The sequence below is a fragment of the Gallinula chloropus genome, assembly GCF_964237585.1.
Source record: "Gallinula chloropus genome assembly, chromosome: 29".
Lineage (NCBI taxonomy): Eukaryota > Metazoa > Chordata > Aves > Gruiformes > Rallidae > Gallinula > Gallinula chloropus.
The window spans coordinates 220,091-234,976 of record NC_140114.1 but is presented as its reverse complement, the minus strand read 5'-3'; the positions used below and the strand labels follow the sequence as shown (position 1 = coordinate 234,976).

General features: G+C 55.3%; 2 protein-coding genes across 2 annotated transcripts in view; one reads left to right on the top strand and one right to left on the bottom strand.

Annotated features, from left to right (window-relative positions):
* Positions 1 to 545: 545 nt before the first annotated feature.
* Positions 546 to 8,012, top strand: RUSC1 (RUN and SH3 domain containing 1; the record flags this gene model as incomplete). The annotated part of the gene is made up of 9 exons (XM_084276821.1): positions 546 to 2,136; positions 2,639 to 2,740; positions 3,106 to 3,182; positions 3,326 to 3,500; positions 3,610 to 3,715; positions 3,816 to 3,862; positions 4,123 to 5,131; positions 5,824 to 5,952; positions 6,607 to 8,012. The coding sequence occupies 9 exons, from the start codon at positions 546 to 548 to the stop codon at positions 6,773 to 6,775; spliced, it is 3,405 nt and encodes a 1,134-aa protein (XP_084132947.1). The 3' UTR covers positions 6,776 to 8,012.
* Positions 8,013 to 11,084: 3,072 nt separating this feature from the next.
* The window catches only part of ASH1L (ASH1 like histone lysine methyltransferase), a gene marked incomplete at its 5' end in the record, with an annotated part of 43,855 nt that continues 40,053 nt past the window's right edge, over positions 11,085 to 14,886 (bottom strand). Inside the window, 4 exons of the mRNA XM_084276817.1 lie at positions 11,085 to 11,242; positions 11,926 to 12,227; positions 12,879 to 12,919; positions 14,326 to 14,492. Coding sequence (XP_084132943.1) covers positions 11,151 to 11,242; positions 11,926 to 12,227; positions 12,879 to 12,919; positions 14,326 to 14,492 — 602 coding nt within the window. The 3' untranslated portion in view covers positions 11,085 to 11,150. The remainder of the gene's footprint in view (positions 11,243 to 11,925; positions 12,228 to 12,878; positions 12,920 to 14,325; positions 14,493 to 14,886) is intronic.

Sequence of the window (14,886 nt, the reverse complement as noted above, 5' to 3'; positions counted from 1 at the left end):
GGCAACCTGCAGCGGCTGCGGGAGGGTGTCAGGCGGGGCCGGGCGTCTCCTTCCTCGGCCGTGCCGCGGGCTGGCAGAGCCGGCACGGCCACCCCAGCACCCCCCCACCTCCCCCCGGCTGTGGCTGCAAGGGCGTTTTCTCCTTGGCAGCATCCCGGAGATGCTCCCGAGCGCCGGGGCCCGGCAACGGGATTCGGCCCCTCCAGGACCAGCCAGAGCATCCTCTGCCCGCGCTGGGGCCGTGCTGCGGGGATCAGCCCCCCGCTGCAGCCGCTGCCCGGCTGCCCAGGCCTGAGCTCTGTGGGGAGCTGGGGGGCAGCCCCTGGGCGTGGGCCCGTCCCTGAACTGGGTCCCCCGTGCCTGGCCCTTCCCTGCTCGGTGGCTGCTGCAAGGTCACCGCCCTCCAGCTCGCCCTGTCCCTTCCTCTCTGGGTTTGCTGCTTGTCCCTCGCTGACCAAGAAGGTGTCTGATGTTTGCAGGGAGCTGGATGGTCTAAGGAGAGGAGCTGAGGAGCTCTCTGAGGAGCCCACCAGTGAGGCAGCATCATGCTGGCTCCAAAGAAAGGCCTGCTGTGCAACCTCAACCACATCCATCTGCAGCACATCTCCCTGGGGCTGCACCTCTCCCGGCACCCAGAGCTCCAAGAGACCTCTGCTTCCATGGGTGCCGGTGACCAGACCAGCTGCAACGACTGCCCAGAGAACTGTGAGCAAGTGGATGCCAATTCCAACAACCCCTCCTTGAAGTGCCGGTGCTGTGAGTCCCACACGCAGCAGCTGGTGATGTTTGGCCTCCAGAACCAGGCAGCTCAAGAGGATTTCCCCTGCCTGCATGCTGGAGATGAGGTAGCTTCCCCTTGCGATCCTCCTTGTGATCTGGATTCCTCCTCCTCCTCTTCTTCCTCTGTCAGTAGCTGCTCAGATTTCAGCTTGGATGACTCCCCGGTCTCTGTGTACTGCAAGGGGTTCCCCAGAGAACAGTCCCACTCCCCTGAAAACCAGCCCAACGTCATTCCTGTAGAAGATGTCCAGGATGGCCAGTTGTTGGCTGACCAGAGTAGGACGTGTGATGGACGAGACGCCAACCTCAATCCTCCAGCAGTGCAGAGATCAGACGCCCTGGCTGGAGAGAGCCCAGACAGCCTCTGCAGCATCACCTCGCTCGACTCCCAGCGCAATGAGACCTCTCCCAGTGTGGCGGTGCAGGAGACCACCAGCATCTGCGCCAGCCTAGACCGTAACTGCAACTCCCTCCCCAACCCCGATGCCGTGCCTCCAGCGTCGCCGTCACCAGGACGGCGGGAGCCCGGTCCGAGCAGCAGGCCTGAGCCGCAGCCCCGGGCTGGCAGCGTGCCCCCGCCCGTGCCGCCCCGGCCTCGGAGGCGGCTGCAGGTTCTCAATGCACACAGAGCAGAGCAGCCGCTCCTGCCCACGCAGCCGGCAGAGCCGGAGCCCAGTGTGGGTGACCTCAGCAGAGATGCAAGCAAGAAGACCATCACCTCCTTCCATGAGCTTGCCCAGAAAAGGAAGAGGAACGCTGCTGGACCTTCTCTTGCCCAGACCAGGGTTGACCGGAGCGACTGGCTGATCGTATTCTCACCAGACACAGAGCTGCCACCACCCAGTGAGCTCCTCTCCAGCACTGCGGGCCAGGAGCCAGTCCGGCCCCAGTTCCAGCAGGACTGGACGGTGAAACCGCCCAGCACCAGGCAGAGAGAGGTGACCACCTTCAAGGAGCTGCGGTTCCGCAGCGCCTCCAACAAGCCCAAGGGCCAGCCAGCCAGCGAGCGGGCAGAGCCGGCGGCACCTCAGCACCCATCTGCCTCCCTCGAGACCGCGGAGGGCAGCGATGGCTCAGGCTGGCTGCCACCCGTGCCCCTGAGCGGGCACTCGCTGGCACCCATGGAAAGCCACCAGCCGAAGAGGAGGAGGCCCCGGCCGGGACTGCAGCCCATTGAGGAGGGGCAGCTGGGGGACGCAGAGGAAGGGGGGCTGCCGCCTCTAAGCTGCCTCCCGGGAGAGAAGGGGCTGGGCTCCGCTCGAGGGAAAGACACCCTGGTTCGGAGGCTGCAGGGAGCCCGTGGGGACGCCTGGGCGCCGGGGCCGGTGGAGAGAGGAGGCGAGAGGCGCCAGGAGGGTAAGGCTGGCGCCGGGGGCTGTGCCCTCCTCGGGGCCGGCTGCGGGGCTGTGTCCCCTCGGCGGGGCCGCAGGGCCTGCGGGGGGAGGGCGGGGCAGGGCCGAGCTGGGCCGGTACGAGGGCCCCGGGCTGCCCGCTGCACGGCTCCGGCCGGCCCAGCCTCTCCTCACCTCACCCCGCCCCGCCCGCGGGGCCCCTTCCGGGCCCGGCCTCTGCCCCGTCCTTCGCCGCCGCCCGGCCCGCGGGGACAGGCCCTGGGCGGGCAGCGGGGCCCAGCCCGGGCCCTCCCGCTCCGCCGCGGCCTCCGGCTCCATGGGCGAGCGCGGCCCGGCTGGTCCCGGCGCCGCCTGCGGTGAGCGGGCCCGGGGCGGCGGAGCGGGCTCCTTCCGGCCCGGGCCTGCCCCCCGCCCCCGAGCCCCGGTAGCGCCCAGCCGGTCGCGGGGGAGCCCGGCCGAGGCCCCGCGGGCCGCGCCTGACGCGGCCGCCGCTCCGCTCTCTCCAGCCAGGCCCTCGCCGTCCGGCGCTGGAGCCGCCGCGGGCGCAGACCGGCCCGGCGGGGGGAGCCCGGGGGGAGCCCGGTGGCCCCGGGCGGAGCAGAAGAAAGGTAACGGCCGCTCGGGGCTGAGCCGGGGCGGGGGAGGCGGGATGGAGACCCCCGGGGCGGGGCGGGGCGGGCTCCCTGCTGCCTCTCGGCCGAGGGCGCGGTCGAACGGGCGGCGGCGCTGGGGCTGCCCCGGCGCTCGCCAGCAGCGGGGGGGTGGCGGGTCCCGGGTCGTCTGTCCCTGCGCCCGAGAGGTGCCCGTGGCACCGGCCTGGGCTGCTCCCGTGGCCTCCGGGCTCATCCAGACCTTGTCGCCCTGCGCCGCTCCCCGCCAGCCCCGGGTGATGCTCCCGGGGGGCTCAGGCAGGGGCGGGGCGGAGGGGGGGGGTCGGGTGCCGCGTTGACCTCGTCCTTTCCCGTGCCCACAGCCCTGCTGGTCGCTGTCAGCGCTGCTGTGGATAAGATCATCGCCCACTTCAGCAGCGCACGGAACCTGGTGCAGAAGGTGAGGGGCTGGGGTGGGCAGGAGGGGCTTTGGGAGCTCCATCCCTGCAGACCCAGGCTTAGGGGCTGCCTTTCCCCTCCCTCTCCTCTCCTTGGGGCTGCCTTTCCCCTCCCCTCTCCTCTCCTTGTGCCTCCCTACTTCAGGCCCAGCTGGGGGACAGCCGGCTCAGCCCAGATGTGGGTTACCTGCTGCTGCACACCCTCTGCCCTGCGCTCTACGCCTTGGTGGAGGATGGGCTGAAGCCCTTCCAGAAGGATGTTATCACAGGCCAGAGGAAGAATTCCCCTTGGAGTGTGGTGGAAGCCTCTGTGAAGACAGGTTGGTGGGAGGAATGTGCTCCTGGAGAGGTTGGGATCAGCATCCCTTTTCCAGCCCGGGCTGGGGGAGGATGCGTCCCAGAGCAGTGACTGTGCTGTGTGTTCCACAGGCCCCAACACTCGTTCTCTCCACTCCCTGTGCTGGCACGTGGCTGGTCTGGCCCCTCTCAACAGTGCCAGGCAGAAGTTTCATGCCTTCATCCTCGGCCTTTTGAAGTGAGTATCAGGCATTGATGGCCCAGGCTGTCCTTGCTGCAGCCACAGGTTGGAGCAGAGTCCCAAGAGCTCTAACGAGGGTTCCCTTTGTCTTATTTAGCATTAAGCAGCTGGAGCTGTGGATCTCTCACTTGCAGAAGAGCCCAGGTAAGGACGTAGCACCCAGAAGTTCCCCACCAAAGCCCTCTCCCACTTGCTGGGGTGATCACCTCAGACCTGTTGCACACACAATGCTTGCCTAGGACTTCCATAGCAGATGAGGACATTGGTTTCCATGGCTGTCATACTGGATGAGGGCAGTCAGGCAATCAGGACCCTCACTGGGACCTGCTCGGGCATCCCAGGGAAGGATGTGTGGGCAAAGGCTGGGGATTTTGCAGCTGTCCAGCGCTGTCCATGTCTTGCAGGTGTCATCTCTGTGCTGTATTCACCCATGGCCTTCTTTGCCCTGAGTCAAGGCCCACTTCCCCACCTCGCCGATGAACTGCTGCTGCTCATCCAGCCCCTCTCAGTGCTGACTTTCCACCTGGACCTGCTCTTTGAACACCACCACCTCTCCGTGGATGTGAGACCCTTGTCCCGGCGGCTGGAGTCCCCCATGTCTCCTGCCCGTCGCGCTGCTCAGGCCTGGGGGGCTGTGCCATCTTCTCCAGAAGGCCAAAACACTTCAGGGGCAAGCCTGGAAGATGAAGTCCCCCCCGACGCTCTGGGGAGGTCAGCTGGGGCAGAGGACAGCACAAGGTCCCGGTCCTCAGCAGCGGTTTTGGGGCTGGTCCCTGGCCCCCAGGTCGGGGCTGCCCTGCAGCAGACCTTCCAGCACGTCCTGCGCTGGGGCGACCAGCTGAGTCGCACTTTGCTGGGAGCTGAGGGCTCCCCAGAGACCCCCGGGCCCGAGGCTGGCCCTCAGGACGCTGAGGCTGGGCTGGGGGGCTGGTGGGGCCAGCTGAGCCAGGCCTCCCGGCTTTACACTGCTCCTGGCAAGGAGAAGTTCCCCTTCGTCTGGTGGACGAAGCTGCGGGCGGCGGCGGCAGATTCCAGCCCCGTCCAGGCTGCACAACCCCAGATACCCACAAACGAGCCGGGGGCCACAGAGCTGCAGCTCCTTCAGACCAAAGCCGTCCCTGAACTCTCTGCTCCAGAGCCCAGCCGCAGCGCGGACGCCTCTGGGACCTCTTCCCCTGAAGACCTCGTCCTGCCCGCGGGAGCCGGAGCAGCCACCCAGCCAGCTGGCGCTGAGAAACTGCCGGCTGCTTCCCCAGAGCCTCGTGCAGACGGGACCCAGGCTGCCCCGTCTGGCCCAGGGACTGGGACTTCTGCTCCTGACAGGGGCAGCTGGCTGGGCCGGCTCTTTGGAGCCACCAGCCCCTCCGCCAGGAGCTTCCCTCCCAATCCTGACGCCGTCTCAGCTCGGTCCAGGTAAGACCAGGGTGGGCAGCGTTGAGGAGCAGCATCTGCTGGGGAAGGGTTGTTTCTCTCCTGGACAGCACGTGGGGAGCAGCACACCATGGGGCTCACTGGTCTCCTGGGCTGCCTTGTACTGCTCAGTATCTGGGCTCTCTGCTCCTGGGCTGTTAAGCTGTGCTGGGGGACTGACATCTCCTCAGTCCTTTAGAGCAGCAGGAACTGATGCTGGAGGCTCAATAGAGCTCCCAGACTGCCAGAATAGTGTCCTGAGCTGGATGGGGGGACTGTCAGCAGAGGGGTGCCAGCAGAGACAGGGAGGGGATTGTCCCTCTCTGCTCTGCCCTGGGGAGGCCCCAGCTGGAGTCCTGTGTCCAGAGCTGGGGCCCAACACAAGGAAGATGTGGGGCTGTTGGAGAGGGGTCAGAGGAGCCACAGGGATGCTCAGAGGGCTGGAGCAGCTCCCCTACAGAGAGAGGCTGAGGGAGCTGGGCTGGGTCAGCCTGGAGAAGAGAAGGCTGTGGGGGGACCTCACTGCAGCCTCCCTGGGCAACCTTGTGTAGCTCCAGGCCTGGAGGTTGGTGTCCCTGCCTGTGGCAGGGGGTTGGAGCTCTGGGACCCTTGGGCTCCCTCCCAACCCAGACCAGGCTGGGATTCTATGAAAACACTTCCCAGTTGAGCTTGTGGCTCCATCTGCTTTTTGGCAGGAGACCCTCCAGTTGGCTGTCTCCCAGTGCCTGTGTCCTGGCCGTGAAGGGGCCGGCGGCTGAGAAGACCCGTGATCACGCACAGCCGGAGAGGGACGTGTCCAACGTACCCACACCCCAGACCCACAGGTGATGGGGGGCACTGGAGTGTTTGGGGATGGGAGGCTGGTGGGATTTTCTTGGTGGAGGGGAAGCAGGGGCTGTTTGCAGACACAGCCTGGCTCACCGCCACGCAGCCCCTTGTCACTACCTTGTACCTTGACTGATCCCCCCTGCGTCCTGCTGAGCTCTGGGTGAAGCTGCTGTCTGCCTACCTGTGATCAGTTGTTTTTCCCTGATGTTTTTTGGGGTGATTTTGAGTGTTTTCTTTCACTCCTGTACTTTCTGGAGTCATAGTCTCTTGTTTGGTGCAGTGATGTGTCAGCTCTGACCCAGGTGTGGCAGGTCAGAGAAGCTCCAGTGGCCTGTCTGCACCTGTGCCTTGGCCAAGTGAACACAGAGGGCTTGTGGCCACCCCAGGTTTGGCCACCTCCCTCTTCCCCAGCCCTCGCTGGCTGTGATCACACCTCCCCTCCCCATCTCTGCCAGCACTGTCGTGCTGAGGGTCCCCTTGGCCAGGAGGTTCTGTGATGTGGCTTCTCCATCAAGCCCATCCTCAGGCGGCATCGTTGCCCCAGGCTGGGTCACTGGCTCCACACACAAGGGTCAGAACGTCTCAGGAGTCCCGTGGGGGATGAATCCCCCCGTGGGGGATGAATCCTGGGGGATGGTGTTTGTTTGCAGGGCTGTTCGGGCTCTCTGCGACCACATGGGTACGGCTGAGGGTCACCTCAGCTTCCAAAAAGGGGACGTCCTGCAGCTCCTCTCCACTGTGGATGAAGATTGGATCCGCTGCTGCCATGGAAACAGCACTGGCCTAGTTCCTGTGGGCTACACATCCCTGATTCTGTGAGGAGGTGGAGGAGACTTGAGGAAGCAGCTGAGCTTGCTGAAGCAGGTGCCACCTCCAGGAGGGACCGTATCTTGCCACATCTTTGGGGATGGACAGTTCTGTGGGGGGTGTGGGGGTGAAAACCCTGTCCTGGTGCCTGTTGCTGCTGCTCCTTTGCATGACGTTGCCGTGGGTGCGTCCTGTGAGCCACCACCCTGCGTGTCCCCCAGCACTTCCCTGGGGTCCCTGTTTGGGACCTGCCCTCGCTCGTGTTTCCTCAGCTGCTGCCCACACTGGGGTCAGGGGAGGGAAGGACCCTGTCCCTGTGCCGTCCTCACAGCCCTCCCTGTCATCTGTGCCATCGTGTCCTGCCACTGCTGCCCCCTCTCCGTGCCCTGCTTTGCCCTGTGGTGGCACTGGGGGCCCAGGCCCCCCCCCTCCCCACGCAGCCCCAACACTCTGTAGATAGTTGTAACCACAGGAACCAGCTTGTTCCAGAGAGAAGGAAACTGGAAATAAAGGTTGTGACTCAACGTGTCCCTGTTGGGGAAGGGATCATGGTTGGGGGGGGGTGGGGGGGAGCTGGAACTGGCCCCGTGGCTCATCCCTGGAGGTGCAGTCCATGGTGAGAAGATGCTCTGGCTGGTGAAGAGCAATAGCTGTGCTCAGAGTAGACAGGACTGAAAGACATACCTGGCCTGAAAGCTCCCCAGGTGGCCCACAAGCAGCCCCTCTGACCCTGGGGCTCTGGGCTTTCCTTTTCCAGGGAACCATCCTAATAATTCCCTAGGGATTTTTCTTGGCTGTACCCATGTTCAATTAAAAACATGCTGAACATCCAGCTGTAGCTCCCAAAGAAAAAAGGAGCTGTCCACTCTCCAATGGTGACAGCAGCTGTCCAGCAGCTCCTTCTGAAAGGAGCTGTCCAGAACCTGCTGCAGGGCAAATACGGTGTTTTTATTGAATAAACTAGTGGTTTATAGAGAGCGAAATGGTGATTTCTGGAAGCAAAGGGCAGGGTTATAAGATTAAATGGTGGCTTTTGTAGAATAAAATGCTTTTTTTTTTTTTTTCTCTAAAGGGAATGGTGGGTTCTGAAATGGGTGATTTCATAGCAGAAAAAGAGGGTTTCTGCAGAAAAAACTGTGGGTTTATGGAATAAAATGGTGCATGTAGCATGAAATTGTGGATTTTTGAAATAAAAAAGTGTGGTTTCACAGTATAAAAATGGAGTTTTAATAGAATAAAATGGTGGGTTTATAAGACAAAATGTTGTTTACAGGCTGAAAGCATTGAGGGATGAGGTGAGAAACCTGGAGGAGGATGAGGAGTAACCCAAAGGAGATGAGTGTTGAGGTTATCACCAGCAGCAGCTGTCTGGGTGCTGGACAGGGTGGCAGATTACAAGAAGATAAGGCAGCAGCAGCACCACAAGCCTCAGGAAATGCAGGTCTCTGTTGGCACCAGGAGGTGGGGTGAGTTGTGCATCTGGCCATCCCTACACCATGAGGCTCCAGAAGGGACCTCCAGGGCTCATCAGCTCCAGCCCCCCCCCCCCCCCCAACTCCGGGACCTCAATGTCCTTCTGATGCTGAGGAGCCCAGAACTGGACCCAGCACTGGAGCTGCAGCCTCCCCAGTGCCCAGTCCAGGGGCACAATCCCCTCCCCAGACCTACTGGCCACACTATTCCTGACACAAGCCAGGCTGCCCTTGGCTTTCCTGGCCCCTGGGCACACTGCTGGCTCCTGTTCATCCTGCAGCCACCCAGCACCCCCAGGTCCTTCTCTCCTGACAGCTCTCCAGCCAGTCTCCCCCAGCCTGGAGCTGCCTGGGGTGGTTGTGCATTCACCCACCACCAAGAGGTGTCAAAGAAAAACCCCCAAAGCCATGGCTAGGAAAAGATTTTTCCATTTAATACTAGACTCTCTCAGGATTGAGATGCAGGCTTTTTATGCAATTACATCCAATGTTAAAATTGGTAATACATAATTTACAAAGATTAACATCAAAACAATGATCTATTTAGATATGCTTTGTAAAAAGGAAATATATTAGCAGCATTTATTTTCAGCAATCACACAGCCTACACCCATGCAGACTAAAAGAGTTCATATCTATTTGCAATAATGTAGTGCTTCCTGGTCTTAAAACAGCGATCCTGGTGACACACCGGTCTTCTCATTTATTATAAAATAACCCAAAAAAATAAAAAAAGTCATTAATTTCTACACCAGTAAGAAAAAACAAGTCTTTGCACTTACCTAACGTTTTGATTGTCTAAAAAACATCTTGTTTTAGTCTTTCAACAAAAGAAAGATAAAATGACAGAGCTAGTGTCTGGCTTCTGTATGCACTTTATTCTTCTTATTTTATTTATTTTTAAAAACTTTTCATTTTTTTAGTGTTTGACACCATTTCCAGACGATGAGTTTTTTGTTGTTGTTTGTTTTTCTTTATCAACTTAAATGAGACAACTGGAGGGTTCTGGACATGCGATATTCCTACTACACGCACGAGTATTTTATACTCAGGGTTCCTGGTACTGTACAGTGCTTCTCTACAGTAAGAAAATATTCCAAACTATTTTCTTATTTGTTTTTTTTTTGTGGTTTTTTTAATAAAATATTTTTTCTCAAATGGTTTTTTTCTTTATTTTTTCCTTTCTTTTTTCCTTTTTTTTCTTTTTTTCTCCTTTCTTTTTTCCTTCTTTTTTTCCTTCTTCTTTTCCTTTTCTTTTTCCTTTTTTCTTCTTTTTCCTATCATTTTTCCTTTCCTTTTTTCCTTTCTTTTTATTCCTTTAATTTTTTCTCCTTTCATTATTTTTTCCTTTCCTATTTTTTCCCCCTTTTTTTGTTTTTTTTTTTCTTATTTTTTTAAATCCTTTTGAAATCAACACAGAAAAAAAAGTTAATGGAATGAATCATGTTCCACTAAGAGTAAAATAATTATCATAATAACAAGAATGTACATTAGGACGAGCTTGGTCCAGTAAAAAGGAACATGGAACTACCGTATTGCTTTACATCCACGCAGCAGATATATACAACTTGGCACATTAAAAACTGGTTTTCTTAAGAAGAACATCTAAAACAGGACTGTATATGCATATGTATACGTCTGAGGGACAATAAAGCAAAGCCATTTTCAAGGGGCAGTGTACACCCACCACCCCCTCCTCCCTCTGCCCCAGCTTTGAGCTTCGTGGGAGGTCCAGGGTTGGATCCTGCTCTGGGAAAGCGTTGCCTCAGCTGCTGCTTTCAGGGGTAATACTTTTCTCCTCAGGGCAGAGAGAGAGAGAGGGGGAGATGGGAGATACACTTCCTCTTAATTTAAGAGACAGACATTTGAAGCTGTACAACCAGAACACAAGAATAGTGTTAGCAGTTGATATATTCTACAGTTCACAACAAATACTCGCTCTGAATACTGCTCGACGGTTCATGTAGTGAAGGTTTCCTCTCTTTTTTTGTGGTTTTTTTTTACCTTTTTAACAGGTTTTTTTTTTATAATTCTCACAAACACACTAAAGACACACGAGAACCACAGCTTATCAAAAAAACCAACAGCAATGGTGTTGTCAGGATTTGAGTTGCTTTAGAAAATTTCTCCTCAGGAAAGAAAGAAAAAAAGTGAAAAATAAAATAAATCACACACCCTGTGTCCCCCCCTTCCCCTCCTCTTCCCCTTCTCTTCCCTTCCCCTTCCCAGCTCCACGACGCAGAACAAGTGCCTCAACCAGCCAACTCCTGCTTTGTTCCAGGGTGACACTGGGTTTCTGCGCATCGCAGACATGTGCGCGGTGGACGCTCCACGATGAACCTTTCCCACGCTGGGGTACGTTTCTCTCTCTTCTCAGAACTTGTGCAAATCAGAAGCCACAACTTCAGGGCAGCCTGTTAAATTCTGAAGCCACTGGGGCTTCACCCTCCCATCTGGATTTCGGTCGCTGGTGTGGGCCAGGGCGGTGCCGACAGCATCACAGGTTAACTGGTGACCGTGGGGTGACAGGGTAAGTCTGTCCTTATCCTTCTTACCTCCCAGTTTGGTTTTGTTGGGGTTTTTTTCTTTAAAATTTGTTTTTTTTTCCCCCTCTGAGTGGGAATATGAAGCAAAAATAAATTAAATTTGACCATCCTGGACAAGAACCACGAGGTTTTTCTCAGTACCAACATCAATACAAGGCACGCCCAACAACACACACACCATAAGAGCACTGCAGAGCAGGGCAGGGCAACCTGCCAACCCAGACATCTAAGTGCTAACTGTTTGTATAATTTGTCAGTTTGTTGCTGCCCTCTTTTTCCTTGGCTGGTGCAGAGGAAGTTGGGCTCCTGCCCCAAAGTCCTCAGCAAGACCTTGTAGCAGACTCCAGACCACAGGTTCCTCTGGCGGCGTCACTTCCTGAAGCTGCTCTCTGGGATGGTGAGAGTGCGTCGCCTCAGTTTTCTTCCTGATCCTTCCTCCAGCAAGTAAGTGACATCAATAGCTGCAAGAGAGCACAGCTTTTGGTAAGGAAGGCACCCTATGTTCTTCCAAGGATGTTTCCATTCATGCTGGCACTTACAGCTCTGCTGGACAAAGGGCTGAGCAACCTGGTTTCAGACTGAAGCTCTGAGCCATGGTTGGACCAGATCACCTCCAGCCATCCTTCCAACCCCCAGTACTGCCTGAATCCAGCCTTATTTTGCACTAGCATGAAGCTTATCCCACATTTCAAATTCAAAACAGAGACAGAATTGAATTACCATTCACTAATGTGAATTAAACCCGGTGCTACCGCTGCACCTTCATTCAACAGCTGAGGGAGCTCCTACAGAAGTTACTCAGCCCCTGGTGGAACACTCAGTGGAAGTCTAAAGAGACTGGTCAGAGCAGATGGGAGGGGAAAGTTCTTCCCTGGCAGAGTTGTGGGGCTGTGGCACAGGCTGCCCAGGGAGGGGCTGAGTCCCCTTCCCTGGGGGTGTTTAACAGAGGGGAGATGAGGTGCTCAGGGAGCTGGGTCAGCACAGCATGGGGACGGTTGGACTCGAGGATCTCAAAGGGCTTTTCCAACCTGGTGATTCTGTGATCAGCCAATAAGCATTCATTTTAGCTCTGTGGACTGCAGCAAACTCAACCCAAACCCATGGAAGAAACACTGTTTGTGTAACCAGAGCATTAAGATCTCACCATTTTTCCCTGGGATTTTCTCTAGGAGGTTGAGCAGGATCTGGTTGAGTCTTTCTCTCTGAATGTGCCGCCGTTCCTCTGGAGTGCACAGCTGCCTGGTGTCAGAATTGCTTTCTTCCACCTTCTTATCAGTTTCACAGGTCTCACCAGAGGCTGCCTCTTTTTCTGGCTCCTCTAGGCTGGGCATATCACTGGAAGCTTGCTCTTGGTTTCCTAATACTTCCTCAATAAGTGGAAGAGAATCTTCTTCTTGGTTTAAGTCTTTCATCTGTGGTTTCGAGCGATCTGTTTTCCAGGATGATCTGGCAGGAAAAGAAGGGTTTAGATACCAGAGGTTTTGGGACAGTCATTTGAAAGGCTACTTAAAAATTCTCAGTGGGTATGGGGGGGCTTCTGGAATTTGATGGAAAACACATGCTCCCACCCACCAGGTACCACTTACACTCCAATCACCTCGCTTGCACACAGTCAGCAGCAGCCTTGGAAAACCAAATTGCTTTTTGATTTGAATCTGGGAAGGTTTTTATGTTCCAAACTGATGTTTTTCTGTGCCAGTTGTGGCTCCTGATGGGTATTTTTAAAATCTCTTAACAGAAGAGAGATCAGGACAGTGCAAACATGGACAGGATGTTCAGGGATCCATCCTCCCCTTGCATGGGAAGACTGAATTGAATGCTCTTGTCCCTGGCTCTGCATCTCCCTCATTCAGCTGCTTCTGTTAACTGTACAAACAGCTCTGTACTCTTCCTTATATAGGTTATTAAGGAACACTAAGGCTGCTTCTATATTCTGTTCCTCCTCCCTCATTCTTTTCTCTGTCTCAGAAGGGTTAGAGGATTGCTTTAAATAATTGACATGTGTTATTTCCAGAGCACCCAGGGAAAATGAGCTCTTGACAAACAAAATGATCTCATCTCTTCTCAACAATCAATGTGGTAGGTAAGAAGACTCACCTGCCTCCATTCCTCTTGTAGTTGTCTGGTACATAATGAGGCTGTAACAACAGTAAAGATGATGGTTAATACCAAATACAATTGACAGCAGAATAAAGTGCTGGTGTCTCTTATTCTGCATGTGCCACCCCAGGACTGATGTGACACTCTGGAAATGCCAGATGAATTCAAAGGAGAAGGCACATAACATGGATAAATCAGAGCCAGAACAGACTCACTGTCTGATTCTTCAAATCTTCAAAATAAATTTCAAGCCCTAGACCAGCCTGATAAGAATAATCAGCAACAGCTTGTGGCCATCTCTGAATTTAGGGCAAAAATCTTGTTACTTCCATGGCTTGTGGAAAACAAGGCATGGAAATGAATGGGCATCCAGGCGGAGGTGTGAAGGGAAGCTGTGCTTCATGATTTTGCTGCCTGCCTGCTTTTTTTTTCTTGATTAAATCTCCATTTCCAGTGATAATGACACAGAATGTAGGCAGGATGTGATTTGATAGAGCAGAGGAATGGAAATAGGCTAGTGCCACTTGTCTGTACTGGGAATCACTATTCAAAGCTACTGCTGAAACCTATTTTTAAACTAAGTTTATTACAACATGGAGTAGTTACGTTGAAAAAAAGGAAAGCCTGGCACAGGACTATACATTGTGTGTGTCTCTGAAATGTGTAAAATTAATTTGACAGTTGCAGAATTATGATGGAGATGTGTATTTTAAGATGTCCTTCACTTAGGAGCAGCTCAAATGAATTTCACATCTAGATTTAAGTTAGACAACCATTCATTCAACACCTGTTTGCCTCTGACCTGCATATGCTCTGTCTATGGTCAATTTTTCTTTCCAAGCTTTGTTTCTGGCCAACTTTGCATCCAGCCTGTGTATGTCAGCTCTCTCTGGGTTACCAAATTTCATTCCTAACCCTAGCTTTCCAAAAATACACCCAGCCTTCTAGTAAAGAGTGAGGAAGCTAGGAGAAGGAACACTTAGACTCAAAATCACAGACTGGTCTGGGTCGGAAGGGACCCCAAGGGTCACAGAGCTCCAACCCCCTGCCACAAGGGGACAGCCTGTTCCAGCCCCTCACCACTCTCTCTGGACAGAACTTCCCCCCATCTCTCCTCTCCCCCTTCCCTCCTCCAGCTTCACCCCATCCCCTTGTCCTGCCATTATCCACCCTTTAACAAGCCCATTCCCCTCCTGTTCCTCTGCTCCCTTCAGGGACTGGGGGGCTGCAGTGAGGTCCCCCCACAGCCTTCTCTTCTCCAGGCTGACCCAGCCCAGCTCCCTCAGCCTCTCTCCATAGGGGAGCTGCTCCAGCCCTCTGAGCATCCCCGTGGCTCCTCTGACCCCTCTCCACCAGCCCCACATCTTCCTTGTGTTGGGCCCCAGCTCTGGACACAGGACTCCAGCTGGGGCCTCCCCAGGGCAGAGCAGAGAGGGACACTTACTGAGAAGTCTCTCTTGGGTGTGAGTTTCTTGGGGAAGTGGTCGAAGGCGTAGGGCTTGGTGCAGACGGGGTAACGGTTCCGGTGGATCTTGTAGAAGAGGTGAGCGGATTTATCCAGGCGGTAATCACAAATATAGACGTCCTGCTCCTTCACACCTTTCGGCCTCCCTGCAGTTTTGAACCAAAACACAGAGGAAAAAGGAAAAGTTAATCAGATTTGAGAGGAAAGGTGTGGTGTAGGAGAAGAAGCAGCCCCATGGAGAGTCAGAGCTGTTCGCAGGGGTGGCAGGCATTCTTCTTTCATCTCCCTCATGCAGAACCCTAACACTGAGTTCAATTTAAGAGGATGCTCTAATCAAACACCACCAAAACCTTTAGAGAAGCCATCCCTTCGTCTTCCATGCTCACCACATCCCCACCCTGCTGTTGTCTCTTCAGTCCTGGCACTCTTAAAAGAGAAATCTCCATCCCAGAGCTAAAGCAACAGGGCACCCTCAGCTCTGATACCCTGTCAGCAGCAGCCTTTTTACAGCAGTAACTGAGAGGATGCTTCCCAATGCCC